Genomic DNA, 20,260 nt, shown 5'->3' on the forward strand with positions numbered 1-20,260 from the left:
GTATTCCTAGGTTTTAATCTCCCCTCTTCTAAGAATCAGACAAGCAACAGGAGAAACTGACCATAGCAAAATTGACTAAGCACAAAGATTGAAATCCTGCCCCACTGAAGTCAATGGGGGTTTTGCCACTGATTGCAGTAAGGTTAGGATTTCACCCAAAGTGTTGTCAAATGTGGAAGGTAAAACAAACTAGGGGGAAAAAATAAATCAGAAAAAAGTGTGGTATTTAGGTATTCTTGAATGTATTAACAGAGTGTTGTTTGTAGGACAAAGGAGGTAGTTGCTCTGCTCTACTTGGTACTGCTGGGGCCTCTGTTGCAGTAGTGTGTCCAGTTGCAAGCAGCACAATTTAAGATAGATGTGGACAAACTGGAGAGAGTCCAGAGGAGAACAAAAATGCTAAGAGGTTTAGAAACCCCTATCACCTTAATCTCAGTAAGCACAGAAATATCAGTTCAGCCTTCGTTGTTTGTTTGTTTGTTTTTTTTAAACTAACATTACAACACCACTACTATTTATCTATCTGGATTTTGCCCCAATTGAGAAATTCAAACAAAATCCATACAATAAAAATGGAAAATTTATACAGTAAAAATTATTGCAGTGATTATTTACACTTCTTTTTTGTCATACATAAATGTTCGTATAGTACTAACGAGGGCAGGGCCAACATTGTAAATTCAATGAGGATTGGAGGGTAAAAGCAAAAATAAACAAACAATGATCACTGCTCATAATAAACGATGTGTGTTTGCTTAGATGGGGAGACACAACAGCAAACCTATAATATTGCAACTCTCAGCATGTACTCCAGCAGTCCTATAATCTAAATCGGCTAATATGCCTCAGGAATGTTTATGTTATTTTAGTGAAGAAGAAATGGAAACACTTACCTGGTACACCAGGTGGAGTTTTTAGATATTTGCCATTAAAATGTTGAATTACTACTTCACATTTTTCTGTAGACTCCATTCTGGAAAAGAAAAGGGGGAGGGGGAAGCAATTATTATTAGAGTTTTATGAAAGTGTGCAGTCAGCAAAGGAAGGCCCGACACAGATGTCGAGAGAAATCTCAAAAGCTGCTCTTGCTGAATTCTGCAGAGATGCAGGTGGAGCAGTTCATTACAATATGGTGTTAGCTAGCAAGGAGAACTTGCCACTATCAAGCATTGCAGCATTTTTCCTGGCTGCATGCAGGCTGGAACCGTGGCAGTGAACAGCTTGCTTTTGAGTCTTAGGGAGCATCTCAAACAAGGACATGTCAAATGTTTCTTGAAAAAGCTCAGGACCTGATTCCAAATTTCTGATGCACCCAAAATGCCCCCAAAGAATGTGCAAAAGATACAGGATCTAAGCTAAAACTGAAGGGGAGTAAAATGACAATAATTCAGGATTATAAAGTGGGTGCACAATTTTTTTTAAACTACTCAAAGAGTAGTTATGAATGGTTTGCTGCCAAATGAGAAGGAAGAAACTAGTGGGTCTATCATGTATGTGGTACTATTCAAGGTTTTCATTAATGACTTGGATAATGGGGTGGAGAACATGCTTATAAAATCTGCAGATGGCACCAAGCTGGGATGGGTTGCAAGTATTCTGAAGGAAAGAATTAAAATTCAAAATGACCTGGATAAATTGAAGAACAAGCAAAAAAATCAAATGCACAATTACACAATGAGAAATAACTGGCTAAGCGGTAGTACAGCAGAAAAGGATCTTGGGATTAGAGTGGATCACAAATTGAATATAAGCCAACAATTGCAGACATTTGCAAAAAAGGGTAATATTATTCTGGGATGTACTAACAGGAGTTTAACTGTCCCACACTACTTGGCTCTGCTGAGACCTCAACTGGAGTATTGTGTCCAGTTTCGGGAGGTACGTTTTAGGAAAGATGTGAACAAAAGGGGAGAGAGTCCAGAGGAGAGCAACAAAAATGATACAAGTTTTAGAGAACCTGACCTATGAGGTCAAGTATCAGAGGGATAGCCGTGTTAGTCTGGATCTGTAAAGAACAACAGAGAGTCTTGTGGCACCTTTAAGACTAACAGATGTATTGGAGCATAAGCTTTCGTGGGTGAATACCCACTTCATCAGACGCATGCAGCTTATGCTCCAATACATCTGTTAGTCTTAAAGGTGCCACAGGACTGTCTGTTGCTTTTGACCTATGAGGAAAGATTTAAAAAACTGGGTATGTTCAGTCATGAGAAAAGAAGACTAAAGGGGGGCTGATAAAAGTCTTCAAATATGTTAAGGGCTGTTATAAAGAGGATGGTGATCAATTGCTGTCAATATCTACTGAAGGCAGAACAAGAAACGATTGCAGCAAGGGAGATTTAGGTTAGATATTAGGAGAAACTTTCTAACTATAAGGATAATTAAACACTGGAACAGGCTTTCAAGGGAAGTTGTGGAATCAGCATCACTGGATGTTTTTAAGAAGAGGTTAGATAACCCGCTGTCAGTGATAATCTAGGTATACATGGGACTGCCTAAGCATAGCGGCCTGGACTTGAGAAGCTTTCATTGAGAACATTTCTATGATTTCATTATTACAGAGTAAATAAATTATGGAAAATTGATTATAAAACAAAACCAACAGCAATTTGTACTTGTAAATTACATGAGTCCAAGCCCTGGCGGGAGACAGACATAACTGCACATGATCTTGTCCTGGTGAAATGACTCATCATTAACCTGATATAATTGTGAATCATAGTTCTAAGACATCCATAGGACTGCAGCAGTAATAATAAATAAGCACCTATAGGACTGAAGTGATTATAAAGAATACAAAGGTATGAGCCAAATCCTGGGCCGAGTTTATACCACTTTAAGAAATGTACAAGCCATTTTACAGGACCTAAACAGACCCCTCAGCAGGCTAACTGATACTGAGAACAGTTGCCCATGCTGCACAATAGGAATTAAAATGTTTGGGGAGGGGGGACAGGGATGACATCTCATAACTAGGCAGCAAAGAAACTACAGATATCACATTGTGGATTTTTTTTTCAGGAGAGCTCTCTTGAAAGATTATATTCAATACTCGTTCCATATTTTGATTCTGATCTAGGTGTGCATCCGAAGAAGTGGGTATTCACCCGCGAAAGCTCATGATCCAATACGTCTGTTAGTCTATAAGGTGCCACAGGACTCTTTGCTGCTTTTACAGATCCAGACTAACACGGCTACCCCTTTGATACTTTCAGCTAGGAGACTCTAATGACTTAAGTATTACTTCATTCTCACAAGTCAAGATCCTTCTTAAATGAATTCCTATACAACTCCTACCACAGACTAGTAAGGGGGGAAAGAACAACATTCTGCAGAGCGTATATATTCTCTAGAGCCTTAACCCAGCGCTGAGAGGGTCAGCTTATCTCCTTGGATAGGAGTTTGCCAAGAGTTAGAAAAAAAACTGAGAAAGAAAATAGGCTGATTAATAGTCCAAGCAGTACAAAATCTTTTGTTAATTTGTTTTGGGTGAAACCATTAAAATTGTCCCTTCTGGGTTCTAACCATGAGACAGTCTTTTGTAGCTCAGTTTTTACTGCCATATCATGTAGGATGGGCTGTTTCCACGAGCACAAAGACAGCAACTTAGATCGTTCACTTTGGCTTCATTCAGATTTAACTAAGCGAATGTCTGCAGCAAGCCTTTAGAGACTCTTGTCTCTGAAAGCATAAATGCAAGAAAAGGCTGTTTTCTGTAGCTACGGGCGCTTAGTGTCAAACCACGTTATGTTGCACCACACAGCAGTAACAATTTCATTTGAATACACGGGGCACATTTTAACAAGCCAAAGCAGCCCCGGCAAAGAATGCAATAGAGGAGCTGCCAAGTGAAAGAGCCTCAGTGCACTCCATGCATTTTATGTGGGAAGGGAATAAAAGTGAAACCCACAGTGCTCTGGGATAAAAAGGCCATCTCCTGAATAGCTGTCTTAGAAAGAATGCGCCCATTTTCTTCTCAAGTTTCACAATTAACGGCTCTCAAATGCCAGCACTAGCTATCTGTAATCTGGCACACGCTTCACTTGAAACTGACACTAGCATTATCAACTTGGCCTGAAAAGGCAGCATAATAGACAAAGCCGCCTTTACATGTTGGATTCAGATGTGCTGCTGAATAACTACAACTGCATGCATTATTCCTCCATGCTACCTGAATCCCCTCGAGTCTTTCAGAACAGCTGTGTGTGGCAGGTAGACCTTCCCTCCAGAAACATGTTAATTAGACCTCTAGCCATTAAGTAACACCTGAGACATCTTGGATGCGTCTTCCACCTATGGACAGATGCATGTATTATAATTTTCAAATATACATATGTAGTATGTGGTGAAGTATCAACTCTTCTTTTGTGTAAGATATTTAAGGTTGGTATGGCGACTATAGGAAATAGATATGACAATAATATTATAACTACTCCGTTATGAGACTTTATTTTCAATTATTTACAACTTCACCAAACTGTCACCATTTGGGCTGAAATATTGCATGATGGGTATCTGCCTCAGGTGGATTTGTATTAGGGAAAATTTTAGCCAAACCAATTCAACTGTTCCCGAGAACAAGATTAGGGAAAAATACATTGTTTTGCCCACATTAAAAAATTCTGGCTTCATTTGCTTTGGAAAGCTGTAGCATCCCCATGCGTTGGAGCAAGGGCTTGAAATTTGACAGTTGTTGTCAGAGATGTGCTTTCACTGTCCTTGTGAAAATCTGGCCAAATCTGGCCAAGTTATAAGCCTTTTAAAAAAATCACATTACACCTAAGTTTCTTCAATTATAGCAGCTAAATTCCCCAAGATTCTGTCTGCACCAAGCATAGTCCAGCGTGGGGCTAAGCAGAACTTTCCCAGCAATTGTAGTTCTGGGCTGCAAGCTGTGCCAGGGCTGGATGAGAGTCCAGGCACCTAAATTGAGAGCAGGAAACCTATTTCTCCTGTGCTTTCAATGACCCTCTCCTCACCCTAATCCCCCCATGATGAAGGCGCAAAGAGGAGGAAGCTGTGTGATTTGAATGTGTAGGGGACAAGAACTGGATCTGGGGGACCAGGGAATAGATTGGCTGAAGACTGGAACCTTAGGCTGGTGGGGAGAGGGGGAAAAGGGGAAACTGGGAATGGGAGTAAGGCAGTGGTTCTCAAACTATTGTACTGGGGACCCCTTTCACATAGCAAGCCTCTGAGTGCAACCTCCCTTATAAATTAAAAACACTTGTTTATATATTTAACACCATTATAAATGCTGGAGGCAAAGCGGGGTTTGAGGTGGAGGCTGACAGCTCGCAACCCCCCATGTAATAACCTCGTGACCCCCTGAGGGCTCCCGACCCCCAGTTTGAGAACCCCTGGAGTAAGGGGATGGTGGAGACTGGGCTGGTGGTGCTGTGAGCCAGTAGTTGGAAGAGAAGAGACTGAAACCAGATGAGGAGGCACAGGGAGATGGGGAGTGGCTGGGCAAGGAGCCTGCGACTGAGAACTAGTGGGTGTGGGAAGAAGGTGAAGGGGGGGGGATCAGACAGATCTGATTAGGAGCCAGGACTGGTTGGGTAAAGAGATCAGGCCAAAGTCTCTGCAGGGAGAAACTGAGAGGACTCTGGGAAAGAAGATTGGGACTAGGAGCCACTGGGGACTGAATGAGTCAACAGTCCTGTGGAAAAAAATTGTGTGACCATGTAATTCAAGACTGTATCATAATGCAAACACACAAGGGACAAATTCTGGCATTTCTTAACTTTTGAGTGCTAGACTTTGCAAGCTTAATAATGTTCTTTTAACATAGTTTTTGTATGCTGGATTTACATATTATATTAAGTGCATAACTGTGTGTGCAGACATATGTTTTTGTGTGTATTTTTATATATATATATATATATATATATATATATATATATATATATATAGCTAATTGCAGTGCATTTTGTTGCACTGGCAAATTTTTTATTTAAATAAAAGCAGTGCTAAAAAGAATTCAAAATTTTCAAAACCTATCCACTAAAGGACAGAATTTACACAAATTGGCTGTAAATTGACTGCAAATGGGTTTTGCAATCCATACATTTATTGCTATTGCATAAGTTTTGCACACTCAAGTCACTTCTATGAACAAAGTTGTGGGTTCACAAATGGAGACCTCTGAAAAATTACCCTTTACTCTTAAGGTTTGACTTCACATAGAAAACCGGAACATTTAGAATGAAGGATAGAGCCCATGCATCACCACAGTATGAGGACCTGCAGCACCATATATTAGAATTTACCCTTTGTCTCTGAGAATACAGTGAGTTAGTGCAAGGACAAACTATTGGCAGCCTAGACTTCCTACACTGACTGTGAAGGGCACATTTTCAAAGCTGGCTGATCATGCTGCACCCACCATCTATTCCTGTGCAGAAAAATCACAAGATATATAAAAATATACAAGATAGACAAAAATGGGAAAATGTGTATTTGTGCACACAAAACAAATAATTGCATATGCAAGTGGGTGGTTATATGTACAGTTTGTAACAATGACCCTAGGTGATTGGTAAACAGGAGTTAATCTGCAAATGGAATTATGAGGACTATGTGGCCAGGGTAATCTAGTGAATCATGTCCTCAGTTCCCTCCCCAACTCCTGGAGGATCTGGAAAATCAGAGAAGGTTCTGGCGTTCTGAAAATAAAGCAATATTGTGAAATCTTTCCCCTTCCCCCACCGTATTAGTTCTTCTTATGGTTCTCCTGAGGGAAATTACAGATTATCCATTTTGCACACATACATAGGGCCGGTGAATGCTTATGTTTGCAAGGTGCAATTTAGGCACCTAAACTTGAAAATTTAACTCTGAATGTCGTCACTGTTAGCAGGATTAAATCAAATGGATAGTGATAATTTAGCGAAATTACTCTGGGATTCGAAGGATTTAATTATTTTTGCTTTAAGAAAGTAGTAAAAGAGTACGTCTAAGAGATTATCCTAAAATGTGCAATATCTTATTTAATAAACTGAAACAACTCATTGATGTGTTTTAGACTACTCATTAATTCATGACTAGCGGCAGAAAATGTTTATTACTCCTGGAAACAGTTTTGCTGGTCTCCCAATATGTTTCTAGCCTTGGCAGGTGGTGAGATATCGAAACCTGACTTCCCTATCATTCTGATTTACCATCTTGTTTTAATTCCATTGAAATTTTGATACACCCTCAGCACTTGCTATGGGCAGAAATAACATTTGGGATTCTCATGTGACATACTGTACAAGAGCCTGATCCTACACATAGGGCTGTGTATGGGCAAAAGGGCCCACCCTCACAGAGCTCAACATAGGATTGAAGTCTGCATCATCCTTTTTTGTTTTGGTTTGGTTTTTTTGTTTGTTTTAAGTAATGGCCACAAAAATTATGTAAGAAATAAAGTAAACTGGAAAACAAGATTGTAAAAATAAAGATCCTAATAATGTCACAATTTGTCACGTAAAGAGATGGATGTAATATACCTGTGAAAAATGGGTAATACCAACTTTCTAGTGGTAAAACAAAATTGTTTCTGTTCTAGATGGTTCACAAGATATCACTTTCAAACTCTCTTTAATAGTGCACTTTTGGTACTAGTCCACAGTTTAATGGAAAAAGTCCCAGGCCCTAGACCAGTTCATGCCCTACAACATTTCTGATGGTATTAGAGTGCATCTTGTAAATATCATTGTTGGGTAAGAATTAGTTTGGAGAAAATAAGACCCCACCAAAGTCATAGGCCAAATTATTTTAATATTCTTAAAGGTTTGGATAATTATTTTAAAAACCTTGAATTTCCTTTTCATTTGCCTCTGTACTTCTTGATTCTGATTAAGACCAGAAATTGAGGCGCTCAAATACTATAAAGAGAGCTATTCTTACTATATTTCTGGCCCAGCAGGAAAGTGTTGAAAATCTTTAAAGAAAAGCTGTTCTCATAAAATCTCCAGCCCAAATTTGCAAACTCAAGATGTTTGGAGAAAGTTCATATAAAGAATCAGAATTCTGTATGCTTAAACTTAGCGAATCTCACCACCAAACCATTTGAGGATTAGCCTTCTCTAGCAAACAAAAATGTATTCTATTTTAAAAATGTATATTAATGGTCATTATAAGTTGTTATAAATAATGGGTATCCTTCACAATATTCGTGCAAATAAATATATAGAAAACCTTCTGGAAATAAATCTACTGTACTTACTCATTATGCAGATTAATAAAATGTCAAGTAAAAGTTTAAGAACATAACCATATATTAGAAAGAGCAACATGCTGATTAAGTGGCTATTATATAACAAATATTTGATATCTTGTAATTATCACTAAGCAATAAAACTATGCGGGCTTGGTTCGCATTTACACTAAGGCCCCGTTAGACTCCTTACTGTAAATTGTGTGAGAATTGGGCCCCGTATTTTTAAATTCCAACTGAATATTGGGAGATTTTTTGGAATTAAAGGGTCTCTGTTATATTTAAATTATGGTTCCCTTCTGTGAGTTATTAATTTTTATATTAATACCGGTATGAAGATCTTAAGGTGTTTTGCAAACATTAATCAAGTAATCTCTGTGATACCCTTATGTGGTAGGAAATAAAAAAAATATTCTACAGATAAAGAAACTGCAGCAAAGAGGTTAAGTGACTTGCCCAAGGACACAGAAGGAATTGGAGTCAGACCCAGGATTAGCAATCAGGACCTCATAGTTCCCAGGCATGTAATTCAGACCACATTATGTTCTTATACTCTCTGACCGTGTCCAGGATAGAGGTTTTGTTTGGTGGGAGCATGAGAACAGGTGGGCTAAAATACAGCTGAATATTTTGGAGAATCATCAAACCACAGCAATTAGAGCTGACCTAGTCCAGTGCACGATAGTTTATTACAACACATTTTCTAGTACTTTTTTCCATCTACTATCCTCCACTCATGGAGTTTACATTACTTTATTTGAGAAACTATTAACAGTCTATGATACTTTACTGTCAAGCACTAACCATGCACTGTAGGTCCCTGTGGCTAGTCTAGGGAAGTGGTTCTCAACCTATTAACCATTGTGGGCTGCATATGCAGCTGTGTGTGTGTTATGTAGGCCATATCAACACAATACATATACTACCTGTATGGCCCTGAGGATGTCACATGGGCCGCAGCTGTGGGCTGATTGGGCCGCAAGTGGCCCATGGACCTCAGATTGAGAACCACTGGTCTAGGAGCCAGCTGGCTGTGGTGTGTCAGAATCTCCCTCCTGATACCTGTGTGTATGTTTGGGGCGGGAGGAAGAGAGATAGGATGCTTTCTCTTTCCTCACTCAGGAATCCTGTGGAATGGAAGTAGGGGAAATGGCCCTCTTTGTCCCCTAAATTCAGATGTGAGAACGGCCACACCTGAGGACCAGACAAGGTAGGACATGGGGAGAGGGGGAGGGGCAGGGAGCGAGACAGAGAAAGAGAGTGTGTGTGCGCGCATGTACAGTGGGACACATGACACTGCTCCCCAAAAAGACAATACAGGTATGTGTTTTGGGTATGGGAGAGATTGGGAAGATGGCAGGGTGTTCCTGGGAGCGAGAAGGGAAGCGTGGAGAGTGCCTAAGAGAAAATCTGAGCCCTCAAACAAATCACCTGTTCCCAGTAGATGGACCCAGCATGGTTTCATTAGCTGTAACTGTGAAACTGTTTTGGCTCCTTTTCGTTCCTTCTCTTCTTTTTATTCCCCTCGAGGAATTGTAGCCTATTGCATGTAGTTATGGGGTTTCTCAGCATTCTCCAGGCTTTCTTCCATACTCAAGGATTTTACTACTTCCTACCAGAGTACTAAACTCACTGGATAAGTTCACAAATTTGCTTTCTTGAAATGTAATACCCTGATATGGCTGCATTCTGTGAAGCCATTCCTTCCTATGGCTAACTCAGCTAGCTTGTGTTCCCTTGTACTAAACACCCTCTCTGTTGGTAAGAGGTAGATCTAGGGAGGCTTCACTGTTTGGTTGCAATCTGTATTGCTCAAATTAAAGGAACTTGTTTATCACACATGAGCACACAAATTCCATGTGCAGCACACTAGTGAGATCCTACGAGCGGCCCTTTTATTATACACCACTATATTTGAGAAAGCAGACTGAGGGCCTGATTCTCATCTCACTAGGCCAGTCTAAATCAGGAGCAATTCCATTTCCCTTAAAATCAGTGTAAAACTACACCTCTACCCCGATATAACGCTGTCCTCGGGAGCCAAAAAAATCTTACCGCATTATAGGTGAAACCGTGTTATATCAAACTTGCTTTGATCCGCCAGAGAGCGCAGCCCTGCCCCCCCAGAGCGCTGCTTTACCGCGTTATATCTGAATTTGTGTTATATCAGGTGTAGTATAAATGAGACAAGACCCTGATGAGGCCTACTGCGTGCTGCCCATGTTCCATGCTGCTTTTTTTAGTCCATGAAGTACATTTCAGGCATCTTGTCAAATATGATTCACAAAGACTAAATGTAAAGTGTAACAAAGGCAATAAACATCAGTTTATTTTAATTAAAAAACCACAAACATATGCAAAGAAATTCACTCAATTAAAAACATAATTAAAAGAATACTAATCATGCAACAAAGTAACACCAGACCTCCAAACCCAAAACATCTAGTCACAAAAAAAGAAGGCAAAGTTCTTTCTCGATGTTCCTCTTTCTCTCAGGTGCGGGAGAAACATAATTGTGAAATTCTTAACTTTGGTCATCCTCTGTGAACAGTACCATAACATTATTTTAAGACAGTTTATGTTGGACAAATTCTCTCATGTTACTGGAAAAGGGAAATGGATGGCATGAACACACTGTCGTTTCTAGCCAGACCTTGGGTGATTTATGCTACTGTCTTCTCACTCACAGGTTCAGTATTATACTGGCACCCGCTAGCACTGCAATGGTTGAGTGTCTGGCTGTCAGCATTTCCATCATAAATTTCTCTTTTTGGAGGTTTATGACTTTGCTGTAAAATGTTGCTTGGGGCTGAATCTTGCAAGGTCATTTTAAGTTACGAGAGAGCAAACACAATAAAAAAAACGTTAGTGGCTTCTAACACTTTTTTGTACTTACCATTTAAAAACATCTTTAGAAAAAGGCTCACTCTGCAGTGTAATTTATAGTGTAGAATAGAACATTTAACTATGGTATTTATAAAAAAAAAACCCTAGAGCATTCATATTATTTCTGTTACAAAAGAACCCGTCTACATGACTACATCTGAAGAGCTGCTACTTTTCAACAAAAATATCCTAAGAATTTTTACTAGAAGATTTTAGGGCCAAATTTTTGTCTCATTGATTTAATGGGGAGTTTTAACATTGACATCAATGGGATCAGGATTTGACACTGTAACATGACTGATGTATCTTTCCCCTTGAGGTATGCTACCATGCCTCAGTTTCCTCTTCTTATGTGTTGCTAGGGTAATTGCACACCAAACAACTGGTGTTTCAGATTAAAATCTCCCTTTCTGGGGTCTTGTTTGTAATTAATTTAAACAAAAAAGTTATGCAACCCATCACCCCGTATCTGGGCTCCTCAGGGCTTCACAGACATCCTTGGATCAGGGCTTCCCACCAGTTTTATTCTTGGCTCCTGGCTTGCTCTCACCACACAGGGAGACCCACTTGTTCCGCTCCAGAGATCCAACCACAGCCTACAGTTCTTCCCCTGGCATAAGAACGGCCCTACTGGGTCAGACCAAAGGTCCATCTAGCCCAGTATCCTGTCTTCCAACAGTGGCCAGTGCCAGGTGCCCCAGAGGGAATCAACAGAACAGGTAATCATCAAGTGGTCCATCCCCTGTTGCTCATTCCCAGCTTCTGGCAAACAGAGGCTAGGGACACCATTCCTGCCCATCCTGGCTAATAGCCACTGATGGACCTATCCTCCATGAATTTATCTAGTTCTTTTTTGAACCCTGTTATGGTCTTGGCCTTCACAACATCCTCTGGCAAGGAGTTCCACAGGTTGACTGTGCGTTGTATGAAGAAATACTTCTTTTTGTTTGTTTTAAACTTGCTACCTATTAATTTCATTTGGTGACCCCTAGTTCTTGTGTTATGAGAAGTAGTAAACAACACTTCCTTATCTACTTTCTCTACATCAGTCATGATTTTATAGACAATCATATCTCCCCTTAGCCGTCTCTTTTCCAAGCTGAAAAGTCCCAGTTTTATTAATCTCTCCTCATACGGAAGCCATTCCAGACCCCTAAGCATTTTTGTTGCCCTTTTCTGAACCTTTTCCAAGTCCAATATATCTTTTTTGAGATGGGGCAACCACATCTGCATACAGTATTCAAGATGTGGGCATACCGTGGATTTATATAGAGGCAACATAATATTTTCTGTCCTATTATCTATCCCTTTCTTAATTATTCCCAGCATTCTGTTCGCTTTTTTGACTGCTGCTGCACATTGAGTGGATGTTTTCAGAAAACTACCCACAATGACTCCAAGATCTCTTTCTTAAGTGGTAACAGCTAATTTAGACCTCATCGTTTTATATGTACAGTTGGGATTATGCTTTCCAATGTGTATTACTTTGCATTTATCAACATTAAATTTCATCTGCCATTTTGTTGCCCAGTCACCCAGTTTTGAGAGATTCCTTTGTAGCTCTTCGCATCCTGCCTGGGTCTTAACTATCTTTAGTAATTTTGTATCATCTACAAATTTTGCCACCTCACTGTTTACACCTTTTTCCAGATCATTTATGAATATGTTGAATAGGACTGGTCCCAGAACAGACCCCTGGGGAACACCACTATTTACCTCTCTTCATTCTGAAAACTGACCATTTATTCCTACTCTTTCTTTCCGATCTTTTAACCAGTTACCAATCCATGAGAGCACTTTCCCTCTTATCCCATGGCAGCTTACTTTGTGTAAGAGCCTTTGGTGAGGGAGCTGCAAAGGCTTTCTGAAAATCTAAGTACACTATATCCACTGGATCCCCTTGTTCCACATGCTTGTTGACCCCCTCAAAGAATTCTAGTAGATTGGTGAGGCATGATTTCTCTTTACTAAAACCATGTTGACTCTTCCTCAACAAATTACATTCATCGATATATATGACAATTCGTTCTTTATTATAGTTTCAAACAGTTTGCCAGGTACTGAAGTCAGGCTTACAGGCCTGTAATTGCCGGGATCACCTCTGGAGCCCTTTTTAAAAATTGGTGTCACATTAGCTATCCTCCAGTCATCTGGTACAGAAGCTGATTTAAATGATTAGTTACAGACAACAGTTAGTAGTTCTGCAATTTCACATCTGAGTTCCTTCAGAACTCTTGGGTGAATACCATCTGGTCCTGGTGACTTATTGCTGTTTCATTTAGCAATTTGTTCCAAAACCTCCTCTAATGATACCTCAATCTGGGACAGTTCCTCAGATCTGTCACCTAAAAAGAATGGCTCAGGTTTGGAAATCTCCCTTACATCCTCAGCCGTGAAGACGGATGCAAAGAATTCATTTAGGTTCTCCACAATGGCCTTATCATCCTTGAGTGCTCCTTTAGCACCTCAATCATCTAGTGGCCTCACTGGTTATTTAGCAGGCTTCCTGCTTCTGATATACTTAAAAAAAATGCTATTACTTTTTGAGTCTTTGGCTAACTGTTCCTCAAATTCTTTTTTGGCCTTCCTAATTGTATTTTTACACTTTATTTGCCAGTGTTTATGCTCCTTTCTATTTTCCTCACTAGGATTTAACTTCCACTTTTTTTGCCTCTCACTGCTTCTTTTACTTTGTTGTTTAGCCATGGTGGCTCTTTTTTGATTCCCTTACCATGTTTTTTAATTTGGGATATACATTTAAGTTGAACCTCTGCTATGGTGTCTTTAAAAAGTTTCCACGCAGCTTGCAGAGATTTCACTTTTGGCACTGTACCCTTTAATTTCTGTTTAACTAACCTCCTCATTTTTGTGTAGTTCCGCTTTCTGAAATTAAATGCTACAGTGTTGGGCCACTGTGGTATTTTTCCTGCCACAGGGATATTGAATTTAATTATATTATGGTCACTATTAACAAGTGGTCCAGCTATATTCACCTCTTGGACCAGATCCTGTGCTCCACATAGGACTAAATCAAGAATTGCCTCTCTTCTTGTGGGTTCCAGGACCAGCTGCTCCAAGAAGCAGTCATTTAAGGTGTCAAGAAACTTTATCTCTGTATCCCATCCTGAGGTGTACCATGTACCAGTCAATATGGGAATAATTGAAATCCGTCATTATTATTATTGAGTTTTTTATTTTAATAGCCTCTCTAATCTCCCTGAGCATTTCACAGTCACTATCACCATCCTGGTCAGGTGGTCGGTAATATATCCATACCGCTATGTTCTTATTATTAGAGCATGGAATTTCTATCCTTAGAGATTTTATGGTACAGTTTGATTTATTTATGATTTTTACTTCATTTGATTCTATGCTTTATTTCACATTAGTGCCACTCCCCCACCAGCATGACCTGTTCTGTCCTTCCAATATATTTTGTACCCTTGTATTACTGTATCCCATTGATTATCCTCATTCTACCAAGTTTTTGTGATGCCTATTATATCAATATCCTCATTTAATACAAGGCTCTCTAGTTCATCCATTTTATTATTTAGACTTCTAGCATTGGTGTAGAAGCACTTAAAAAACTTGTCTCCTTTTAGCTGTCTGCCATTACACGATGTAATTGAATGGGACTCTTTTTTATTTGACTGTTTGTGATCAGACCTTGCCTGTATTTTCCATCCTCTCGTCCTCACTAGGACATAGTGTCATTAGGCAATGTGTCCTTCTGCAGGCTGCTGTAGAGTGACCCACATCAGCTATTTCCTAGTCCTTGCTTTCCCTCCAACTGAGCCTAAAGCACATGAGTAGTTTCCAGGTATGGCTGGAAATTTCTTCTTTTGAAAGGGCGGTATTTCCAAGAGTGGTGCATGCAAAGAATTTGTGCCCTATTACAGTCCCAGAGTGCCTGTGTGGTACAATTAAATAAAGTGACTGGATTTTTAAAGAGTGATGTTTTATAACTAATAGCAGCATTGATAGTTACACATTTTGACTTCAGAATAGTCTGATTTCATAATATACGGCAAATCCTGCCCCTTTCCCCCTATGTACAAAAGGCTCTCTGACAGGAAAATGGTATGGCTGCAAAAGTGGTAATGAACGTAGGGCCAGGGACTTGCAAGAGATAACCTCACTCCACAGAGTTTTCCAACATGCAGCTATGTTACTCAGAATCCTCGCTCATATATTTGTTAGGGCTTGAACTGAACATAAGAACAGCCTTACTGGATCAGACCAATGGTCCATCTAGCCCAGTATCCTGTCTGATACTGGCCAGTGCTAGATGGTTTGGAGGGAACGAACAGAACAGGGCAATTCTGAGTGATCCATTCCCTGTCATCCAGTCCCAGCTTCTGGCAGTTGGAGGCTTAGGGACACAAGGATCATGGAGTTACATCTTGGCTAATAAACAGTGATGGACCTACCTCCCATGGGTTTATCTAGTTCTTTGTTAAACCCAGTTATACTTTTGACCTTCACAATGTCCCATCACAATGAGCTTGAAAGATTGTATCTGTGTTGTGTGAAGTACTTCCTTTTGTTTGCTTTAAACCTGCTGCCTATTCATTTCATCGGGTGATCCCTAGTTCTGGTGTTTATCCCTCGTAGGGGTAAATAACACTTCCCTATTCACTTTCTGCATATCACTCATGATTTTGCAACCGCTATCATATGCCCCTTTAGCCATCTCTTTTCTAAGCTGAACAGTTCCAGTCTTTTTAATCTCTCCACGTATGGAACCAGTTCCATACCCCGAAATATTTTTGTTGCCCTTCTCTGCACCTTTTCCAATTCTAATATATTCTTTTTTGAGATGAGGGAACCAAAACTGCACGCAGTATTCAAGGTATGGGCGCACCATGGATATATATATTCCCATTATGATATTTTCTGTTTTATTATTTATTCCTTTTCTATCCACCATAGGCATTAGGAAACAATTTTTAACAGCATATTGGATAGTGATCGAGGTGCATTTGGGGGATTTTCATTCTCCTCTAAAGCATCAAATTATTGGCCACTATCAGAGGCAAAATACTGGATTTGACAGACCATTCTTTTGATTCAATATAGGAAATCTTCTGTTCCTATAATACACATTAGCATCCAAGATAATGTCTGACTTGTTCAAATAATCGTATAGTTTCATTTCAACTGCCTTCACTTAAATGTTTCAAAGACAGAAGTGCTTCCCTTGGTCAAGAGAAGCATCCTCAAGCTAACTTGATCTTCTCTATTTCCCTCCTCAACTGACACCCTCTGTTTGCCTCCAATGTGGCATCATCTTTTTTTAAGCCTTTAGGTGCCCTTTGGGTCATGCTTTCATGCTTTCCTCCACAACCATCAGGGTTAGAAACTTACAGTGGGGATAACGAGGAGAAGAAAGGCACAGGGGGCACCACGATGGCTTAAAGCCACCCAGGACTCCCCCAGACAGGGATAATCCTCCAGCTAAATGAGCTTTAGGTATGCTTTACACCTGCAGAGCAGTACAAAATGGCCTTAATGGAGGCAAAGGTGAGGGTCATCAATTCTCCATATAAATACTGCTGATATCCCACCTTTGCCTCATAGTCACACACACACCTACTGTGTGTGCTCACACTATAGATGTACTAGCTTGCACCTCCACATGCTTCTAGGCAACCATAAAGTGCCTCATCTATATACAGTGACATACACACTGTACAAAGAAACTGAATAGTGCCTTGTTACAAGAGAAATATCATGTCATTAAAGATTGGATTGTAAATTCTAGTGCCCAAGGGCAAAGTGAAGCTTCAGCATTCAATTGTGGCTCTGAGAAATCCTGGCTTCATTGAAGTCAATGAGAATTTTGTCATGGACTTCAATGGAGCCAGGATTTTACCCTTCCTGTTTTTGTATGCTTAAATACACGACCTTCGTCTTGCATTAACACTGGGTTTAAAAAAAATGTTATCAGTTAAATATATTTCCATGAACACAGCCAACATTTACAATGCAATGTTTATCATCCGATAATGCTGAGCTGCGTGTAGTGAGTTCAGAGAATCAAGTTAATATTGTTAACATAGATGGTGCGTAAAGAATGGTGTGTCATCTTTTACACTGATAGGTTTGTCTTCTACCATTTGAATTCAGATAGTAATACCGTAACATTTCCTTGAATATGATGATCTTGTATATCAAGGACAAAGGTAACATTACAATGCCAGTTATCTTGCAAGCTGCCTCATTATCACACAGTAACCCCACTTTACTCAATGGCATTATGGTACTGGGAGAAGTGTCATGATATACCAAGATATAGTGTATTCCAGGGAAATTCATAAGATAACTCAATCATAATTTTGCTTGCTGTTCAAAAGTACAGTCTCATGAATGTTCTGTAAAGCAGAGTGATGTTTGCTTTTCTTTTGAAGCAGGAGACATTTATTTACAGTGTAAGTGAATATATAAGTTGCTCCTTCTTCCACTTACCTCTTCTATGTACAGATCCCATTCTTTACTATTATTAATTTTTAAACAAACCTACTACATTTAACAGTGTTTCTAGCTGAGGGAGCTTTCTACAAGTATTTCCTTATAGTTAACATGAAAATGCTTCCTTCTCTCATGACAATGACACAAGGTCTACTCTATTCTGTCTAAAACATCATACTAGCAAGGGTTTCTTAAATGTAAATCTTTCTCCTGACTTCCTCTCAGGAGCCTGAAATCCTTGGGGCTTTCAAGCAACTTGTGTTTCTCCAGATACACTTCCTCTCCTCTGCTCTTCCTGCTGATAAATTTACCTTTCTTTGTTAGAACGGCTTTGCTAAATCTCTAAATGCATTCAGCTGTAGGACATTTATTATTATCTAAACTTGATAATGCATGGACAGTTCACTATTGCTAGCGATTTTATTTCCATATACAAAAGTGTAATGAACTAATATTTGGACCAATGGGATGAACCCCTATTTGCATTGGTATTCTTCAGTTCTGCAAAAAGTACAGACACTCAATCTGATCAAGATGCTGTTTCCTGACTGTTCTGCATATTCCATAGCTATGAGGCTTCAGAGCTACTGAGGAAACAGCATTTGCAAAAAGCCAAAGCCAAAAAAAAACAAAAACCCCAACCCCCCTCCCACCAGAATAAATCAAATAGACCAAGGGTTTCACCTGGCAAAGCCGACTCCTCTGCTGACTCCATTAGCATCTCTTAATATTCTGGTGGAAATGACATGTCCGAAGGGTTTCAGCATATTCTCCAGTTCCTGCTCATCCATGGAAATGGGTAAATTTGAGATGTATAAATTAGTTGGGTCTTGCTCTTGTTGCTAAGATAAAAGAAAAGAAACAGCCTCAATTAAACTCAGTACTTTAACAGAACAGCTTGTGGCTCCCGATATCCAAAAATGGTGGGTGCGCCAAATAATACAGAGCCAAGAAATTATAACAGGGTTAGAAGCATAGCTCTGCAAGGTATTCAGAGCTGACAATATATTTGTCAAATATAGCCCATTAAGACCTCAACCCTGCAAATTTTCATGCATGTGCTTCTCTCTCCATCCATGAGTAGTCCCATTTAACTCAATGGGACAGCTCACGTGCAGGATGTTACTCTCATGCATGTGTTTTTAGGACTGTGCCCTAATTTAGGAAGTTGACTGAACAGAACATGATTTCCACATACGTGTTCACTGCTCAAAAATATTCAGCAAATGTTGTATGCAGAGACATATATTCCAGCCTGAAGACTGTTTACAACTTGGTCACCATGAGTGAGCTTGGTTGAAAATGGAGAATGTTTTTCTGGAAATTTTCCAACAAGCTCTAACAAGGATTTTTGCTTTGAACGTTTGATATTTCCAATTCAAACTTCAAGCTTTTTTGACTAATAGGTCACATGGTGTATGTTTTATTCCTTGATTGGATGAGCATAATTCTTAGAATGGTTTAGAATGTGAATACTCAAGAATTCAAATTTGAAAATCACTTTCTAGTAATACTCCAGAGTATTAGTTTAAAATGGCAGTTTTGGCAAACATTCCTGCTGGTACCTTGTTTGCTAGAATACTCTCAGGAAGGGGATACAAAACACAGGTGCAGCAAAAGCATTAAAAACTTTGAACAAAAGCCCTGTCTACACACAAACTTGCACCTGTTTAATTAAACAAGTTTAGTTAAACCCTTGCAAACACCTGTATGGACACACTTATTTTGGTTTACAAGCAGCTTATTTTGGTTTAGCTTAAACCTGTTTCCAATTGACTTAGGGCTTGTCTACACCTAAAACACTACAGTGGCACAGCTGCACCACTGTAGCGCTTCAGTGTAGACACTACCTACGCTGATGGGAGGGATTCTCCTGTTGGTGTAGATAATCCAGCTCTCTGAGTGGAAGGTTGATGAAAGAATTCTTCTGACAACCCAGTGCTGGGGGGTAATTCAATATAGTTACTCCTCTCGGGATGTAGATTTTTCTGATGTAAATTCCCAGTGTAGGTCAGACCTTAGGATAACTCAAAATAAGCCTGGTTTAAACCAAAGTCAGAATATCCATACAGCCTTGTGCATAAGTTTAGCTAAATTGGCTTTAAAAAAATCACACCTTCAGTTAACCCAGTGCAACTCGGTTCGTGGACAAGCACAAACAATCCCATGCATTTGCCCAACTCCAGGAAGATATGTGAATAGAGTGCAAACTCAAGGAGCCTGTTTCTCCACTTCCTTGCACCTCATTCACCCCTCTGTAAAGTGGGCACCATCACTGTGAGGGAGTAGAGAATTCTGATTTTGCAGCAGTTTACACCACTGTACAAAGGTATAAATGACTACAAAAGGTGCAACCCTGTAGAGAATCAGGGCCAAAGACTTATCAAAGTTCAAAGGCAAGAGAAACCTCCCACTATAGCAGTTCAAGAGGGCATATCTCTGCCATACACATGCAGCTGATTTTTGCCTTTAATGTATGGAAGATGAACATCAAGTTATAAATTCAGACATACCCGGTTCCATTTCACTATAAATAGCTCATAATAAACCTGGCATAAAATAAATATGTGGAACCAGAAATACAATAAGGAAACAATTATACTATGCCTAATAATAATACCAAATAAGCAACCAAGTTATCTTTTACTAGCAGGGCCGGCTCTGGCTTTTTTGCCGCCCCAGGCAAAAAAGCCTCCG

The 20,260-nt window shown here is 39.7% G+C and overlaps 1 protein-coding gene across 2 annotated transcripts in view; it reads right to left on the minus strand.

Annotated features, from left to right (window-relative positions):
- The window catches only part of RBMS3 (RNA binding motif single stranded interacting protein 3), a 557,223-nt gene that overhangs the window by 161,642 nt on the left and 375,321 nt on the right, over window positions 1–20,260 (minus strand). For both annotated transcript variants that reach the window (XM_026649362.2, XM_026649363.2), the window contains 2 exons: window positions 18,248–18,405; window positions 894–973 (listed from right to left, as the gene is read on the minus strand). In XM_026649362.2, the coding sequence (XP_026505147.1) occupies window positions 894–973; window positions 18,248–18,405 (238 nt within the window). The remainder of the gene's footprint in view (window positions 1–893; window positions 974–18,247; window positions 18,406–20,260) is intronic.

This window comes from Terrapene carolina, unplaced genomic scaffold, assembly GCF_002925995.2.
Source record: "Terrapene carolina triunguis isolate 2854851 unplaced genomic scaffold, T_m_triunguis-2.0 Scaffold84, whole genome shotgun sequence".
Lineage (NCBI taxonomy): Eukaryota > Metazoa > Chordata > Testudines > Emydidae > Terrapene > Terrapene triunguis.